The 15112-nt window shown below is 55.8% G+C and overlaps 2 protein-coding genes across 2 annotated transcripts in view; one reads left to right on the top strand and one right to left on the bottom strand.

Moving 5' to 3' along the window:
* LSG1 (large 60S subunit nuclear export GTPase 1) overlaps window positions 1-15112 on the bottom strand; it is a 62118-nt gene that overhangs the window by 16171 nt on the left and 30835 nt on the right. The gene's annotated exons all lie outside the window — the stretch shown is intronic.
* FAM43A (family with sequence similarity 43 member A) lies at window positions 3506-5581 on the top strand. Its single transcript, XM_054282869.1, has one exon. It carries the CDS (start codon window positions 3545-3547, stop codon window positions 4631-4633), a length of 1089 nt encoding a protein of 362 aa, XP_054138844.1. The 5' UTR covers window positions 3506-3544; the 3' UTR covers window positions 4634-5581.

Below are 15112 nucleotides of genomic sequence, written 5' to 3'. Positions count from 1 at the left end.
CTGACACATTTTCATACACTGACAAAATCAGTACATTCTCATGAATTATTTTGATCTTGTCATAACAACTTTCCCCAGCACCTTTTCCCACCATTCTCCCCAACCAGAGATCCACATCAGCTCCAATTCACGCTGCTGGGCACAAAAGCCATCCCTGAAGTGGGGCTGCTCCCTGCAGGGTTTCACAAGGCTCAGACAGACCCTTGCATCTCTCCACACTGCACAGGGCAGCCAGCATGGGCAGCCTGGCAGCTCCCTCCAGCAGAGATATTGGACAGCTGCCTGCCTGGCTGTGCCTCAGCGACACCGTGCACCCCAGAACCTGCAGGCCCATGGTGGGGTGTGACCACGGGCTCCAGTGCAGACTGCAGTGCCAGGGCAGGAGAGGGACGGAGTGTGGCAGGGAGTGGGGTCTGCCGAGGGCCAAGTGCAGCACTCACTGTGCTGCCGGCTCTGCGCCCCAGGGCACAGATGGTATCTTACAGATTTTCCCACGCCTTGCTCTGGATTTCCATGCGTGCACGAAGGCAGGTGATGCTCGGTAGCTGTTGGAGTATTGCATAAACAGCAGGCTGCTGCACTCCCCTGGGGCTACAGCGCCATGCAGATAAGCCCCCAGCATGCAAGCCCTACACATCACGGGGGCTTGCAGGCCAGGAGGGAGCCTCGTGCTCCCTGGGAAGCAGGCAGCACGCCCTGGCCACACAGAGCAGGCTCCCCTCTCACTGTGCCTCAGCTTCTCCTTCCAGCAATGAAATACAGACATCCAACACCACAGGAACAGCCTCAAGCATGGAGCAGGTGTCCCAAACTTACCTGGGCTGCTCCCTGCTGCCAGACTTCACCCAAAGGCTGTGGCACAGCTCCTCAGGCCAGCACAGAACTCAGAGCATTTTATGTAGGAATGGCTGTCACAGACCACCATGATTTGTAACTTGCTCTATCAGCTGCTGAAGCATGTGGCAATCATCCGTGCCCAGAAGTGAAGCAGTTGCCACATAGCAGGAAAGAGATGGTCCTGAATTAACTGGGCCCGTTAATGAAGCAAAGAAAGCTACAATGGTCTGGCACACACAGACTGGCAAGCAAGCATGGTGAGGAACTGAGCTGAGACAGATTCCATTCTCCAGGACTGTGACCTTAAGACACCTTCCTTGCTGCTACACTTCAAGTGGTACAGAGGCAGGTATTCTGGGGTGCTGCTGCTCCCCAGCCACCATCTGGAGCCCTCAGAGGGTCTCTGAGATGCTGATAAGGAAACCTCTAGAACCTGAGAATGCAATGCAGAAATGGCAATACTGCTGCCTTGGGACTGGGGAGGCCATGAGGAGGGCAAAGGGCTCAGATCTCCTCCTCACCTTACACACCACTGGGGTTTGCAGACAAATATGCCCAAGGGCTGCTGGATGCCATGGGGCTCAGAAGCCTGCACGAGCCATGCTGTGAAAATGTGAAGTCTCTGTTCCTGAACACAGATCACTTTAATCAGGATGGCAGAGCCCAGCATGACTCTGCAAACAGCTCTGTGGGCATCATTATCAGAAGTGTCTGTGTAACCAGCACCAGCCTCCCCAGCTCTAACCTCCTTCCAGAGGCAGCACTGCAGGATTGTATGTGGGTGTCCTTGCTTGCTCCATCCCACCTGGAGCAAACACCTGCCTGCTGAGCCACCAGCCAAAGGCTCAGAACAGGTTCCTCTCCCAGAGCTGGAGGCAGGCAGGTTTTGGCAAAGCAACTCCCTCGTATGGAGAGACTGGCATGCCCACGCATCTCTGAGGAGCAGATGGGGCTGCTCTCTCTCAGCCCTGCAGCTCACAGGCACTGCTCGGGCAGTGGCAGCCACTGAGCACAGGGCAGGCGTTGGTCCCAGGAGCTGTGGTTCAGCAGGACACCTTGAGGGAGGAGGCAGATCTTCGGGAGTGCCACACCGTGTGTGGGTGTCAGATGTCACCTCAAGCCATTGGATTTATTTTATGTGCACAGCAGCATCTTCTGTTTTCACCTTGCAAGACAAAGAAGACAAAAGAAAAGCACATTGAATGCTACTTGGAGATGAATCAGCTGAACAAATCAGTCTTTCTCTCCGTGCCATGCAGTGTGGTGGTCCTGCAGGCTGGCAGGAGCTGTCTGCACAGGCTGCAGCACAGCACACAGCCCCTCCTGCCCCCCAACACCTACAGCACCATGGGGGCTCTCCAAGGGTGCCTGACACCCAGCCTGCATCAGGGCTCAGAGCAGAGAACCCGCAGCTGCTGCTGGGCACTGCAGTCAGGGCAGACCTCAGCCCCTCACCTGCCCTCTTGTGAGGGGCATTTTGGAAATATAAGCGAATGGGCTTAATAGCTTGATGCTGGTCACTGTGGTTACTTGCAATTCCCAAATAATCTGCTAGATGGCATTATGTAATAATAGTAATAATAGTAATAATAATAGTAATAACATACTGGTTTAATTGATGCAAACTCTAGAAATTACTTGTGTAATAATTTATGCGGGTGTTTACATATTTTACTCCAGGAGTACGTACTGCCCCCCTTTTGTCGAGCATTTATCCAAACCCTGATGAAGTGCCATTATCTGCAATGTTGGAATTTCCATTCTTTTTGGCAAGGATCTGACACATGACACAAGAAGCTATAGTAACAACACAGAGACCAACTTTCTCATTATGTCTGTGAGTGTACCCAGCAACCCCAACAAGAAATTACAAGACAGCTTCTTGTTCTTCAGCTGTTGCATACAAATAAAGAGCAAAGGATTACTCATACATAATAACTAGTATTTGCTGCAGGCCTTTCAGGTCTCAGAGCCGGACTAACCAAACCAAAGGAAAGATCATGTTGCAAGAGCGGGATTTGTCCATGGCACACCCTGGTCGTGCAGGCAGCTGAGGTTGGAGCCGTAAGATCTCCCGGAGCCTGGGGTCCGGCAGCGGTCTAGGGATTTTTATCAGTTTAAGGGGATTTGGGGCAGACGATGCCCCGCGGTGCCCTCTCCATTCTCCCGTGCTGACGGAAGCTGCCGGAGAGCGCTGTGGCGCCCACCCTCCGTACGTGGCCGTGGCGAGCGCGGTGGGGCGGCACGGGGCGCACGGGGGTCCCGCTCTCCCGGTCCCGCGGCGGCACCGGCGGCCGTCCCCCGCTGGAGGCCGCGCTCCGCTGCGAGCGGGGAGGGGACAGGGGCCGTCCGGCCGGGCTGGCACCGCCCCGTGCCCGCCCCGCGGCGCGGCGGGGCCGGGGCTGGGGCTGGGGCTGGGGCCGGGGCCGGGGCGCCGCGGCGGGCGGCGCAGAGCGGCGGCGGCGGGCGGGCGGCGAGCAGCGAGCCGCCGGCTCGGCGGGCCCGGGCAGCGGGCGCTCCGCCCTCGGTGCGCGGGGCCTCCCCTCTCCGCGCCCGCGGAGCGCGGCGCCCGCCTATATCTACGGCCGCGGCGGCCCGGCGCCCGCAAGGATGTGAGGCGGGCGGGCAGCCCAGCCGCCGCCGCCGTGGCATGCCCCCCCGCGCCCGGAGCCGTCGGCGCGGCGCCTAGCCGCGGCTCCGCGGGGCCATGCTGCCCTGGAAGCGGAGCAAGGTGGAGCTGGCGGCGGGCGAGGCGCGGCGGCAGAGCAAGCCCAAGGGGTACGCGGTGAGCGTGCACTACTCGGCCCTCACCTCGCTGGCCCGCGCCTGCCCCGAGAGCGCCCTGCACCGCGTGGGCAGCATGTTCCGCTCCAAGCGGCGGAAATTTCGCGTTACCAGCGAAGACCCCACGTACACTGTGCTCTACCTGGGCAACGCCACCACCATCCAGTCCAAAGGTGAGGGCTGCACCGACCTGGCCGTCTGCAAGATTTGGAGCAAGAGCGAGGCGGGCCGGCAGGGCACCAAGATGAAGCTGACCATCAGCGCGCAGGGCATCCGCATGGCCCACGCCGAGGACAAGGGGCTGCGCCGGCCCGGCCACCTCTACCTGCTGCACCGGGTCACCTACTGCGTGGCCGACCCGCGCCTGCCCCGTGTTTTCGCCTGGATCTACCGCCACGAGCTGAAGCACAAGGCGGTGATGCTGCGCTGCCACGCCGTGCTGGTGTCCAAGCCCGAGAAGGCGAAGGCCATGGCCCTGCTGCTCTACCAGACTTCTGCCACGGCATTGGCCGAGTTCCGCCGGCTGAAGAAGCGGGACGACGCGCGGCACCAGCAGCAGCAGCTGGTGGGCGAGCAGAGCATCCCGCTGGTGCCGCTGCGCAAGCTGCTCAACGGGCAGTGCTGCTACAAGCCGCCGGTAGAGCGGAGCCGCAGCGCGCCCAAGCTGGGCTCCATCACGGAGGACCTACTGGGCGAGGAGCAGGAAGAGCGGGCCATGCACTGCGACTGCGAAGACATCCTGGAGGCGCTGGGCGAGCCCGAGGGCGAGCTGCTGCGCCCCAGCACCGGCCGCGGCGAGAGCCCAGAGCTGGGCCAGCTCCTCCGCGACCTGGGCGAGCTCAGCCTGGGCAACGATCTGCGCTCGCTGCGCGCCGACCTGCGCGTCCGCCGCCTGCTTTCTGGGGAAAGCACGGGCAGCGAGTCCTCCCTGGAGAGCGGCGGCACGGACGGGGCCGCCCCGCCCGGCAGCGACGCCGAGCAGCCGCCCCCCGGCGACCCCGAGACCGGCTGAGCACTCGAGCCCGTACGGGCGTGCGCGGTGCCGCCGGGGCGCACCGGGTTCCCTCCGGGAATGCACGGTCCCGCAGGGGCGCACCGAGTTCCTTCTGACCCCTCCGGGAGTTCCCGGTCCCTGCCGGGAGTGCGCGGCCCCAGCGAGGCGCACCGGGTTCCCTCCGGGAGTGCACGGTCCCTTCCGGGCGTGAGCGGCGCCGCAGGGGCGCACCGGGTTCCCTCCGGGAATGAGCGGCCCCGCCGGGGCGCACCGGGTTCCTTCCGGCCTCTCCTGGAATGCACGGTCCCTTCCGGGTGTGCAGGGCCCCAGCGGGGCGCACCGGACCCCTCCGGCCCCGCCGAGGCCCCTCGGGGAGTTCGCGGTCCCGCCGGTTCCCCACGGTGCCCCCGCGTCCCGCGGAGCATCCCGGGGAGCGGCCGCCCCTCCCGTGCCGGTGCCGGTGGCCGCGGGAGCCGGACCCCAACTCGCTGCGGCCCGAGGAGGGGAGGCGACCGCGGGCTGTTTACCTCCGGCTCAGCCCTTGAAGATCTGCCAAATTCCTGGAATAGCTTTCCTCGGGGAGGGCGGCGGGAGGGAGGTGTTGCGCCTTGTTTACAGTCAGAAATCTCATATCCGAGAGGCCCCCCCGCCGTTTTCTCCATTAAAGTCACTCCATCGTGCTGTCGTGTCTAAGAGGTTTGCACTGTTGTGAAGTTGGGGTTTGGTTTTTTTTGTTTGTTTTTTTTTTTAATTGTTTTTAAGTTAGACCTTTTTTTTTGGGCCCCGGTCCTGTCCCCGGTCTCAATGCTCTAGATCTTTTGCTGTGCAAAAGAAGACTACTTGTGGCTGTTCACCTGTACATAGGGAAATGTATGCAAATACATTTTGTTATTTTTAAGAACACCACCATTGCGATCTCCTCTGTTTGCACATATGTGAAGAAAATAAAGATGATGGTAACTTAAATGGCGTCACTGTGGCAATTTGGCCTCTGTGTGTGGATTCCTGTAAGGAGCTGGGTGGGGGAGGGATCCCTTGGGAAGTGTTGTAGGTGCAGGAGAGCGCTGCACAAAAAAAAGTTGTTACAAGCATAAAACGTGATTCCCAAGCTCGCTGGAAATGTTACACTGCAGGGAAACACACTGGGTACTTAAGGACTCTTAAAAGACACAGGGATGAGGTTTCCTCTCATTAGCATCTAACGATGGGCAGGAAAGTGCGAGAAACCTCTCGAGAAACATCTGTCAGTGCGCTCTGGCTGGATTCTAGTCTGGAGAAACCCAACTGCGGGGCCCTGGCACTGCCCTGAGGGAAGGTGCCCCTCACCTGGGCACTGGGGATGCTGCACAGCGCTAATGCCAACAGCATCCAGGTGCTGCAGCTGGTCCCTCGCTGCTCACAGTGCCAGAGACAATTTTTAACCTCACGCAGGGTGAGCAGTGAAGTTGATTAGCCACGGGACTGCCGTGGTATTTTTAGCTGTAAATCTGTTTGTAAGTGGCAGGCTCCCAGGGCAGGAGAGATGTTCCGGTTTCATTTGTCCCCAAGTGGAGGTATCAATTAAGAGATAATTAATCTGGCATTTCTGATGTCTAAATGTTTTCCACTGTGCCTGTGCTGCAATAGCTGGAGTCGCAGGAATGTCAATGAAAAGCCCAACCAGCTGCCAGAGCCAGGCCACACTCCTTGTGTAAGGAGCCCGCCTCAGAACTTGTAAATACCTCATTAAAACCTATTGCAAAATCTGTCACCACACCAGCGAGACCATTGTCTCAGTATGAGTTAGTCAGGAGGAAGGGAAGGCACAGTGGTGTGGCTTTCATGGGAGGGGGTAATGGGGAGAGGGGGGAATCCCCTCAGAGTGGGCACCTTCTTGTCCAGGCACCTTTTGCCTTGTGATGGGCAGAGATGCAGCAGGCGGGCACTGCTGGGTTTGAGCACGCTTAGGCTGGCTCTGCAATGACACACCTTGCTAAAGGAATAATGCATCTTGCTGCTTTTTCTCAGATAAAGCTCCCTTCGCCTTTCCTCGGGAGGGAAGGGGCACGAAGAGGAAATGAAACACCATGGAGAGCTTATTCCAAAGTGTTGATTCCAAGATGGGGCTTGCCAGAAGTGCCCTGGGCTGAGGCGAGCGCCCCAGGTCTGTGCCCAGAGCTCTGTCACTGCCTGCTCTGTCCGGGGGCAGAGGGAGCAGCAGTGCTTGGAGCAGGGAGCAGAACGGCACCTGGGGAGCAGAGAGGGCAGAGAGGGAGTCACGGGGGTTAGTTAACTCACCCTGGGTGTTGAATGACCGGTGGTGTTTGCTTTACATCCTCAGTGTGTGCTTAAAGGTGCTTAATGGCCTAGCTTAGTCAATGCCTTTCCTCTCTCCAGAAGAGCCATCATGTCTGCAGCAGTGAGAAAAGGTTTTATCGCATGCCAGAGCTAAAAGCACAATTCCCTGAGCAGCAGTAGCAGCAGCCAGGGCCTGAAGCATTTCCCCTTGAAGCCATTAGCAGGGCTACTGTGCAGTTTCCTTAGAGGCCTGCATAGATCGTTAGCTGTAGAGTCCAAATCCCTTTGTGCCTGGGATATTTTGGTACTAGAACCGTAGAAAAAAAAGTCATATGTATGTCTGCAGTGCTGGTGTGAGGTTATCCATGTGTGCTTAGCTGCCCTGCCCTCCCCATAGCAGCGTGTCTGGGCTTGCAAATGAAAGCAAGTGCATGAGAAGAGAAAAAGGTCATTTTATTTTCTGCACAGCAAATTTGAAGGAACATCTTCCTAGAAAACGGAGAGGAGGAGAGAGCTAGACCTTCTCTCCAACAGATGTGAGTAAAAGGCTGAGCTGCTGCTGTTTTTTCCTTTTAAACAAGAAGCTGCTTGCAAAACTGAAAAGCCTCCTGCTGGCTCATGGGCTGGTGTGGGGAGGTGCAGCAGGGCTTTGGGAAAGGCCTGCTCCCATACATAGAGGAAAAATTGTTCTATGGTCTCTGCTGGGTGACAGGGCTGATGCCAGCCTCTGTGCCAGGACTGCTGCCCACTGACAGTGTCCCAGAGCTCAGGCTGTCAGCAGAGACACCTTCCCTGTCGATGGGCTCCATCCCTCAGGTCAGCCTTGCAGCTGGGCATGGTGAATCAGCCCCTGACGCAGCGGGGGCGGGAGGGCTGTGCAAGGAGCAGCACAGACTGAAACTGCTCCCCAAGAGCCAGCAGCCCCAAGCCACCACTGCTTTCCCAAGGACAGGCAGGCAAAGGGAGAGCAAAGGCAGCCTGATAGCCCTGCCACTAGGTTTGAACTGTGGGGGAAGAAATAAAATGTGGACACAAGTGTTTGCAGAATTACATGAATTGCTATCTGCCCCTAGTGCAAATCACTGCCCAGGCCAGGTGGGCCAGCCAAGGAGGTTTCCAGCACAGCAAGGTTGAACGCTGAGCTTCACACATCTCTAACCTAGCCGGCAGCGTGTGATGAATTGGCCAGAAAATACTTATAACAAACAGCACTAGGAAAGGCAATGATCCTGCTCTGAGCCTGCCATGTGGAGCTGATGCTTTGGCAAGTCAGCTTAGGTGCTGCACCAGGTGCCTGAGGTTCTCCAAGTGTGTTATGGCTAAATAGAGCTTGTTATTATTCCAGGCAACAATGATTGTCCCCAGAATATGAAGAGATTAAGGGGAAAAGAGCCCTTTTTGCTAATACTATTTATTGATTCTGTGTTTGCTGCTCTACTACAGATTTTCTCCTGAAAATAAGGCTGAGGAGGAACCATACAAATGTGTTGGCAGGATCCCATGTACAACTTCTTGTTTTTCTCTGCCCTTAGCATGCCCTTCTCCCATCTTTAGGTCTTCCTCATCCACAACAGGAAAAAATATCATGTGCAACCAGAAAAATTAGCCAGTGGTCAAGTGGAATGAGCCAAGTCATAAAATGACTTCTAGCCCAGAGTGTAGTACTTATTTAGATCCAGAATTATTTGCAGTTTAGTTTGGAGATGTGCCTTGCATGGGGCACATCCAGTTTTCCTGAACAGGGGGGACAATGTGGGAACTGTTGGCTTTAGTCTCCTGGATGTGAAATCTTGTTGAATGGCAGCAGGTCAGTGGTGAAAAACTCTTCCTTTTGGGGGCTACAGGCAGTACTCAGTATCAAATACAACCCTGGGACAGTTCCAAGTCACCTTCAGCACACACACTGTGACTCTCAGAGAAGCAGGAAGGCGTCAGGATTTCCTCCTTGGCAGTGTGTTGGAGAAGAGCATCTGACCTGTCCTACTGCTGTTAGTCATTCCCAAGGCATCACAACTGTCCCATTGCCCAATTATTGGCCATCACACCAAACCCTCTATTATTCAGTGGAGAAAGGCTCCCCAGTTTCAGCCTGCATGGAAGGCACAGGGCAGACAACCTACTGTCAAACTGTCCAAGGTGTTGTGGGTGGCAGCACTGCACAGCCACAGTTTTCTTGGGTGAGGGTGGGCAGGGTCCCACTGATGATGAAAAAACCTGGTGTGCTGCTAGAAGGGTGCAGTGCCAGCCAGCTATGCCTCACCTCCTGCTTCTCCTGGAGCTGGGAAGAACAAAACCCTTCATTTCCAAGGTCAGCAGCAGCCCCAGCTCCCGCAGAGCTCATGTGCTGTGAAGGCGTCTCCCCCTCCTCACTCCAGCCGCTGGTAGCAGCAGGGGCTGTTTTCCTCAGCAGCTGGAAGGAGATGATGTGCAAGGACAGGAATGTGAGGGCAGGCAGCCAGGGCAGTGCAGGGACAGCGTGGGGTCCCAGAGGCCAGGCCAGGTCGGTTCATCCGCGGGGCTCAAAGAGCCCCATGGAGGAACTGAGCTGACCCAGCCTCTGAGGTTCTGCTCCTCTCCACATCCCCATCACCCACCCCAGACAAGGTGACACCTCCAGCTTGCTGCCTGGTGCCTTGTAGGGGCCTGAATCTTGGTTAATGCCTGGCAAGGTGCGTGAGCTGGAGGTGGGGGGGAACAGAACTGTCCTCTGCTACAGCCAAGCAGGAAATCAAAGCCATGCATTCAGAAAACCATGACATTCCCCCTTGCCAGTGGGGGCTCTGCCTGGTGGGAGGGCCGAGCGCTATGAAAACACTCAGAGAAACAGTTATATAATGAAGGACAAGGTCCCAATCCAGCTCTTGGCTTGACAAGGTGGCTCTGCAAGCAGCTGAGCTCCAGGCTGTATCTGCCCAGCACCCTCCAAGATGCAGCCCTGGTCACTGCACTCTGTGCTGCTGTTGAGGGATGGAGGTGGGAGAAAGGCTGCAGAATGCATTTTCCCAAGCTGGGAAATGTTCTGCATGCTCAGACTTGGTAAGCCAGAGCACAGCTCCCATCAGTGAGCTTTGCCTCCTCCCTTACTCTCCTGCTTCTCAATGGAGGGCAGCTGGGCAGCCTGCCTCCTGCAGCTGGTCCTGCTGCCACCCCACAAAGAGGGGTGACATGCTCCGTGTCACATCCTGCTGTGGCCCAGGCAAGCAGGGGGGACACAAGGCAAAGGCTCTGGGATGGGATTCATCACTCCTCCCGCGGCACCGCGAGGCTGCACGAGGTCTGCTCGGATGCATGAACAAGCTGAACTGTGACATTAATTAGAGCTGACAGTGTTCCTGGAGGGAGTGGCAGAGCAGCAGCACCGAAGCTGCTGCTGCTGGCTCTGTGTGCAGAGGCAGGCTCTGCACCAGGCTGGCCTGGCCGTGCCATGGCCCTTGAATCTTGCCACACTGGGGTCTGTGCTCACTTCAGCTCCAAAGATCACGGTGGGAGGTGCACCCTCAGCCCCAAGGGACAGGAGAGGCAGTGCCTGAACCCATCTGCCCAGCATTGCTCTGCTCCTTCCAGCCAGCCCGAACTGCAGCTGGGCACTGCCTTTCCCAGTCCTGCACACTTCCCTCTGGCTCTCCCCTCCTATTGTGGCTCTTTGCCCCCAAAGTGCTCTGCCCTCAGCACTGCTGTTTCTCACAAGCTCTTTTCCCATCCCAATTTCCTGATGAGTAACAGCTGCCACTTGCTGCTGTTTCACAAATGCCATTGAAGATTGCCTGCGCTGGAACACAGGGCAGGCAGCCCACAGCAGTAAAGGTTCCTCCTCCACTGGGCAGGGAACAGTTAAAGGAATTAGGATGAAAAGTTGATATAAATAATTTGGTAGCTCCTGTAGGAAGATTGCAATTTAGCTTAATTATCATAATTACATTTTCAATCTCCCTGCTAATACTTATGAAACAATAGAGTAAAGTGTGAATGCAGCTGCCTGCATTTCCTACCAGTAACTTCTCATTCTGCTGCTTAAAACAATTCCACGGGGACAATGAACCAGGGGGCAGGGAGGGCAGGTAGGAATATGGTATTTCCCCAGCACCTTGGTTTTGGCCTCATTCCCCTGTGCCTGCCACAGGGATTTTAACTTCAGCTCCAGGATCAGCAATATGATTGTCTGAAACTAGCCCACTTTGGTGTGAAAACATCATCTCTTCTGCTGGAAGTGAAGGAAAATAGTATGGAAATATTTCTTTCTGAGCAGGGAGTCCTGCACTTGCTCTGCCCAATCTGTGGTTGATAACTCCCAGAGGCAGCTCCATCCATGCTTGTGGTGGCCCAGGAGATGAGACCAGTGCAAGCAGAGAGCCAGGCCTGGGCAGCTACTGGCAGGAATGTTCATTTACAGCAGCTCATCAATGCTGAGTGTTAGTGATGACTTCTGAACATGGCCAACATCATGTTTGCCCTGCAGCCTGCTCCTGCCTTTTCTCACCCCTGGGAAGAAATGGATGCCTATCTCAGCAGCAGAGGCAGGTGCACCTGAGGAGCACCCAGGGCCATGGGAAATGCTTCCCCATCCCAGCATCTGCCTTCATTCGAGATGTAGCACACAATACACAGAGCACTGCTCTGCCCTTGGCTCAGCAGCAGCAACTCCACCCCATGTCCCAGTGTCCCCCCAGGCATCCCCAGTACCTTCACACATCCAGCTCTGATCAGAGCAGGACCAGGGCAGCTGTATGAGTTCAGGCTCCCTCAGGGCAATCTGCCACTATCTTGTCATCCTTTGGTGACACTGCGTCCTGTCCAGTCACAGTGCTCTGGCAAGTTATGGCTTGGGAACTGAGCTGCTTATCTTTAGTGCTGCTCTGATCTAATTTTACTTTCTTAAGCAACGTCCAGGCTTTAGAGAGTGTTTTGTAATGCAAAGGCTCTGCATGGCAAGGAGGGGAGTCCCTGCAATAATACAGTAGCTATCCCACATGTACTGGTGCAGCAGTTATCCCACACCAGTACAGCAGTTATCCCACACCAGTACAGGTTATCCCCCACACCAGTACAGGTTATCCCCACACCAGTACAGCAGTTACCCTCACACCAGTACAGCAGTTACCCCCACACCAGTACAGCAGTTACCCCCACACCAGTACTGCAGTTATCCCACATGTACTGGTGCAGCAGTTATCCCCCACACGAGTATAGTAGTTATCCCACACCAATACAGCAGTTATCCCCACACCAGTACAGGTCATCCCCCACACCAGTACAGCAGTTACCCCCACACCAGTACTGCAGTTACCCTCACACCAGTACAGGAGTTACCCCCACACCAGTACTGCAGTTACCCTCACACCAGTACAGGAGTTACCCCCACACCAGTACTGCAGTTACCCCCACACCAGTACTGCAGTTACCCTCACACCAGTACAGCAGTTATCCCACACCAGTACAGCAGTTATCGCACACCAGTACAGCAGTTATTCCCCACACCAGTACTGCAGTTACCCTCACACCAGTACAGCAGTTATTCCCCACACCAGTACTGCAGTTACCCTCACACCAGTACTGCAGTTATCCCACACCAGTACAGCAGTTATCGCACACCAGTACAGCAGTTATTCCCCACACCAGTACTGCAGTTACCCTCACACCAGTACAGCAGTTATTCCCCACACCAGTACTGCAGTTACCCTCACACCAGTACTGCAGTTATCCCACACCAGTACAGCAGTTATCACACACCAGTACAGCAGTTACCCTCACACCAGTACAGCAGTTATTCCCCACACCAGTACTGCAGTTACCCTCACACCAGTACAGCAGTTATCCCACACCAGTACAGCAGTTATCCCACACCAGTACAGCAGTTATTCCCCACACCAGTACTGCAGTTACCCTCACACCAGTACAGCAGTTATCGCACACCAGTACAGCAGTTATTCCCCACACCAGTACTGCAGTTACCCTCACACCAGTACTGCAGTTATCGCACACCAGTACAGCAGTTATCCCACACCAGTACAGCAGTTATCCCACACCAGTACAGCAGTTATTCCCCACACCAGTACTGCAGTTACCCTCACACCAGTACTGCAGCTTTTCCCCATGCATGACTTTGTTGCTAAAACCCCCTGACTGCAGTGCTGGCTCAGCAATTTTCCAGCAGAGCGTACAGCATGGTACAGCTGTGCAGGAGACCTCAGGTCCACCAGGGTCTGCTGGAGCTGGAAGTCACTGTGAGATCTGCCTTCTCTCTGTTTGGACTCCCAGTGCAATCCCAAAAAGACCTTTTGGTTACTGCTGCTTTGAAGTAAGCTGAACCCCTGCCTCTGCTGTTATCAAAGAGAGAAACACCAAGGAAATCAGACCCTCCAGGCTGCCACCAGAGAGGCAGAGGAGCAAGGACCACTACAGGCAAAGGGTATTGCAAGGGCTGGTGTGCAGCAATAGTAAGACCCACAGTCCTTATTTCACCTCTAGGCTAACCTAGAGGTGAGGTTCATCAGCCAGGACATTGATTTTCATTATTTCTGCTGCCCAGTCTGGGCTTCCAGGACCTGGGATGTGACCTGAGCTCAGCTGCACTCCATGGCTCTGCAGCCTCCCTGTGAAAGCAGTTTCCTGTACACTTGCACTCATGCGGCCCCGTGGCACCTCTGAAAGTAAAGCTCTGCAGAAGGCTATTTCAGGACCCAGCATGACTCTCCCTGATGTCAGGACCAATTAGTTATATCCTGCAAAGGAAAAAAGTCTACTAAAGCCAGCTCTGGTGGACAATGACATTAAGAACTTCCAGGTGCTCATCTGGGTTCCCCAAGCAAACCAGGAGCTAAACATAGCCCTGGGAAAGTGACAGGAGGAGGTGACTGCTGCCCTCTGCACTGAGGTCTCCTAGGGCAGCCATCTCCTGCGTGGGCCATCCCTCCTCTTTAGTGTCCTGACCTTCCCCTGCTCTGGCCCTGTGCAGAGCATGGCTCCTGCACCAGGGCCATGGCTGAGATCAGTCTGAGCTCATCTTGGTGGGCTTGGTTCATGTTTTATCCCACTCAACCAGACCATTAAATCACTGTCATTTTCCAAGGAGGAAATTTTTTCCTCCTCATTTGGAGGAAAAAGAGGAAAAATAATTAGTCAAAATAGTGAGAGACAGAGAATTTTAGGCATTTCATATTCTCATTGTCCTCCCCCACAATGGTATTATCCTTCTCTAAATAGATGCTGAGCTGAAGACATAACAACACCCTACTTCCCCCAAATAGCTTGAGTGAAACAAATGCAGGAAGTCGGAAGGGGTTGGAGCTGTGGCCAGACAGGAGCCTGGGCACCCCCATGGGTTCCTTGGGGCCACAGGGGCTTCTCAGGACTGGCAGCTGAGCTGCAGTGAGCCAAGACCCAAGGTCTTGCCCTCATGAAAGAGGGGCTGCTGCCGTTGCACTGCAAAAGAGCTGATATGGGAGGTCCTGGCCCTCAGTCCCCATGTCTGGTCCTGGTGCTGTCGCCCTGCCTAGGAAAGCACCAGCAGGGCAGCCCTGAAGCATGGCAAAGGCAGCAGGAGAGACACAGACTTCACAGCCCATCACAGCTGGCTCCTAAAAGCTGGTGGTGGTGGGCTGGCCTGTCTGTCCCTGGCACAGCACAGCCCTGGGAGCACCTGCCAGCCAGAGCAGCCCCGGTGCCAGCACCTGCCATGGTGTGATGGGAAGGAAATTGGTGTCCCTGGCTGGGTGCAGCTGAGTCATGCCACACTGCTGCAGTGTGGGGAGCCCTGCTGCTCCCACTGTGCCATGCATGGGCTGATGGGGACACTACAGTCCTGAGCAGCTGCCACAGTAAGGTGCTTCCTATGGGAGCTTGAGGTTCCCCTGTCACAGCTGTGTGCTGTGGGGACAGCACTCCCTGCCCTCTTCCCAAAGCCGAGGTGACATTCTCTCCCCCAGGCAAGTGCCAAGCCTCACCAAGTACCTGGGGGCTGGGACCTCAGCAGGAGCTGTTTTATCAGGACCAGGGGTATCACAGGCGAGGGCAAAGCCCCTGGCAAACACACTGGTTTATCCCTGGGGAAGAGGCAGCCCCTCCGGACAGCACCTGCCTGCAATCCCTGTGAGCCTTGAGCAGGTTCAGCTCTAGAGCAAGGCACAGTCGCTGCTGCGACTGAAGATATTCGACTGAAGTCACAGTACTTCAGCAACTTTCCACAATTGTCTTTAATGGCAGAAGTCACAGTACTTCAGCAAC

Source organism: Melozone crissalis, unplaced genomic scaffold (assembly GCF_028551555.1).
Source record: "Melozone crissalis strain CALT ecotype California unplaced genomic scaffold, PUWL_Pcris_2 ptg000034l_1, whole genome shotgun sequence".
Lineage (NCBI taxonomy): Eukaryota > Metazoa > Chordata > Aves > Passeriformes > Passerellidae > Melozone > Melozone crissalis.
Note: the sequence above shows the minus strand (reverse complement) of the source record. Positions and strands in the feature narration are given on the sequence as shown.

Excerpts from the sequence above, each read along its gene's own strand:
- FAM43A (XM_054282869.1), top strand. The coding sequence starts at position 3,545 with ATGCTGCCCTGGAAGCGGAGCAAGGTGGAGCTGGCGGCGGGCGAGGCG.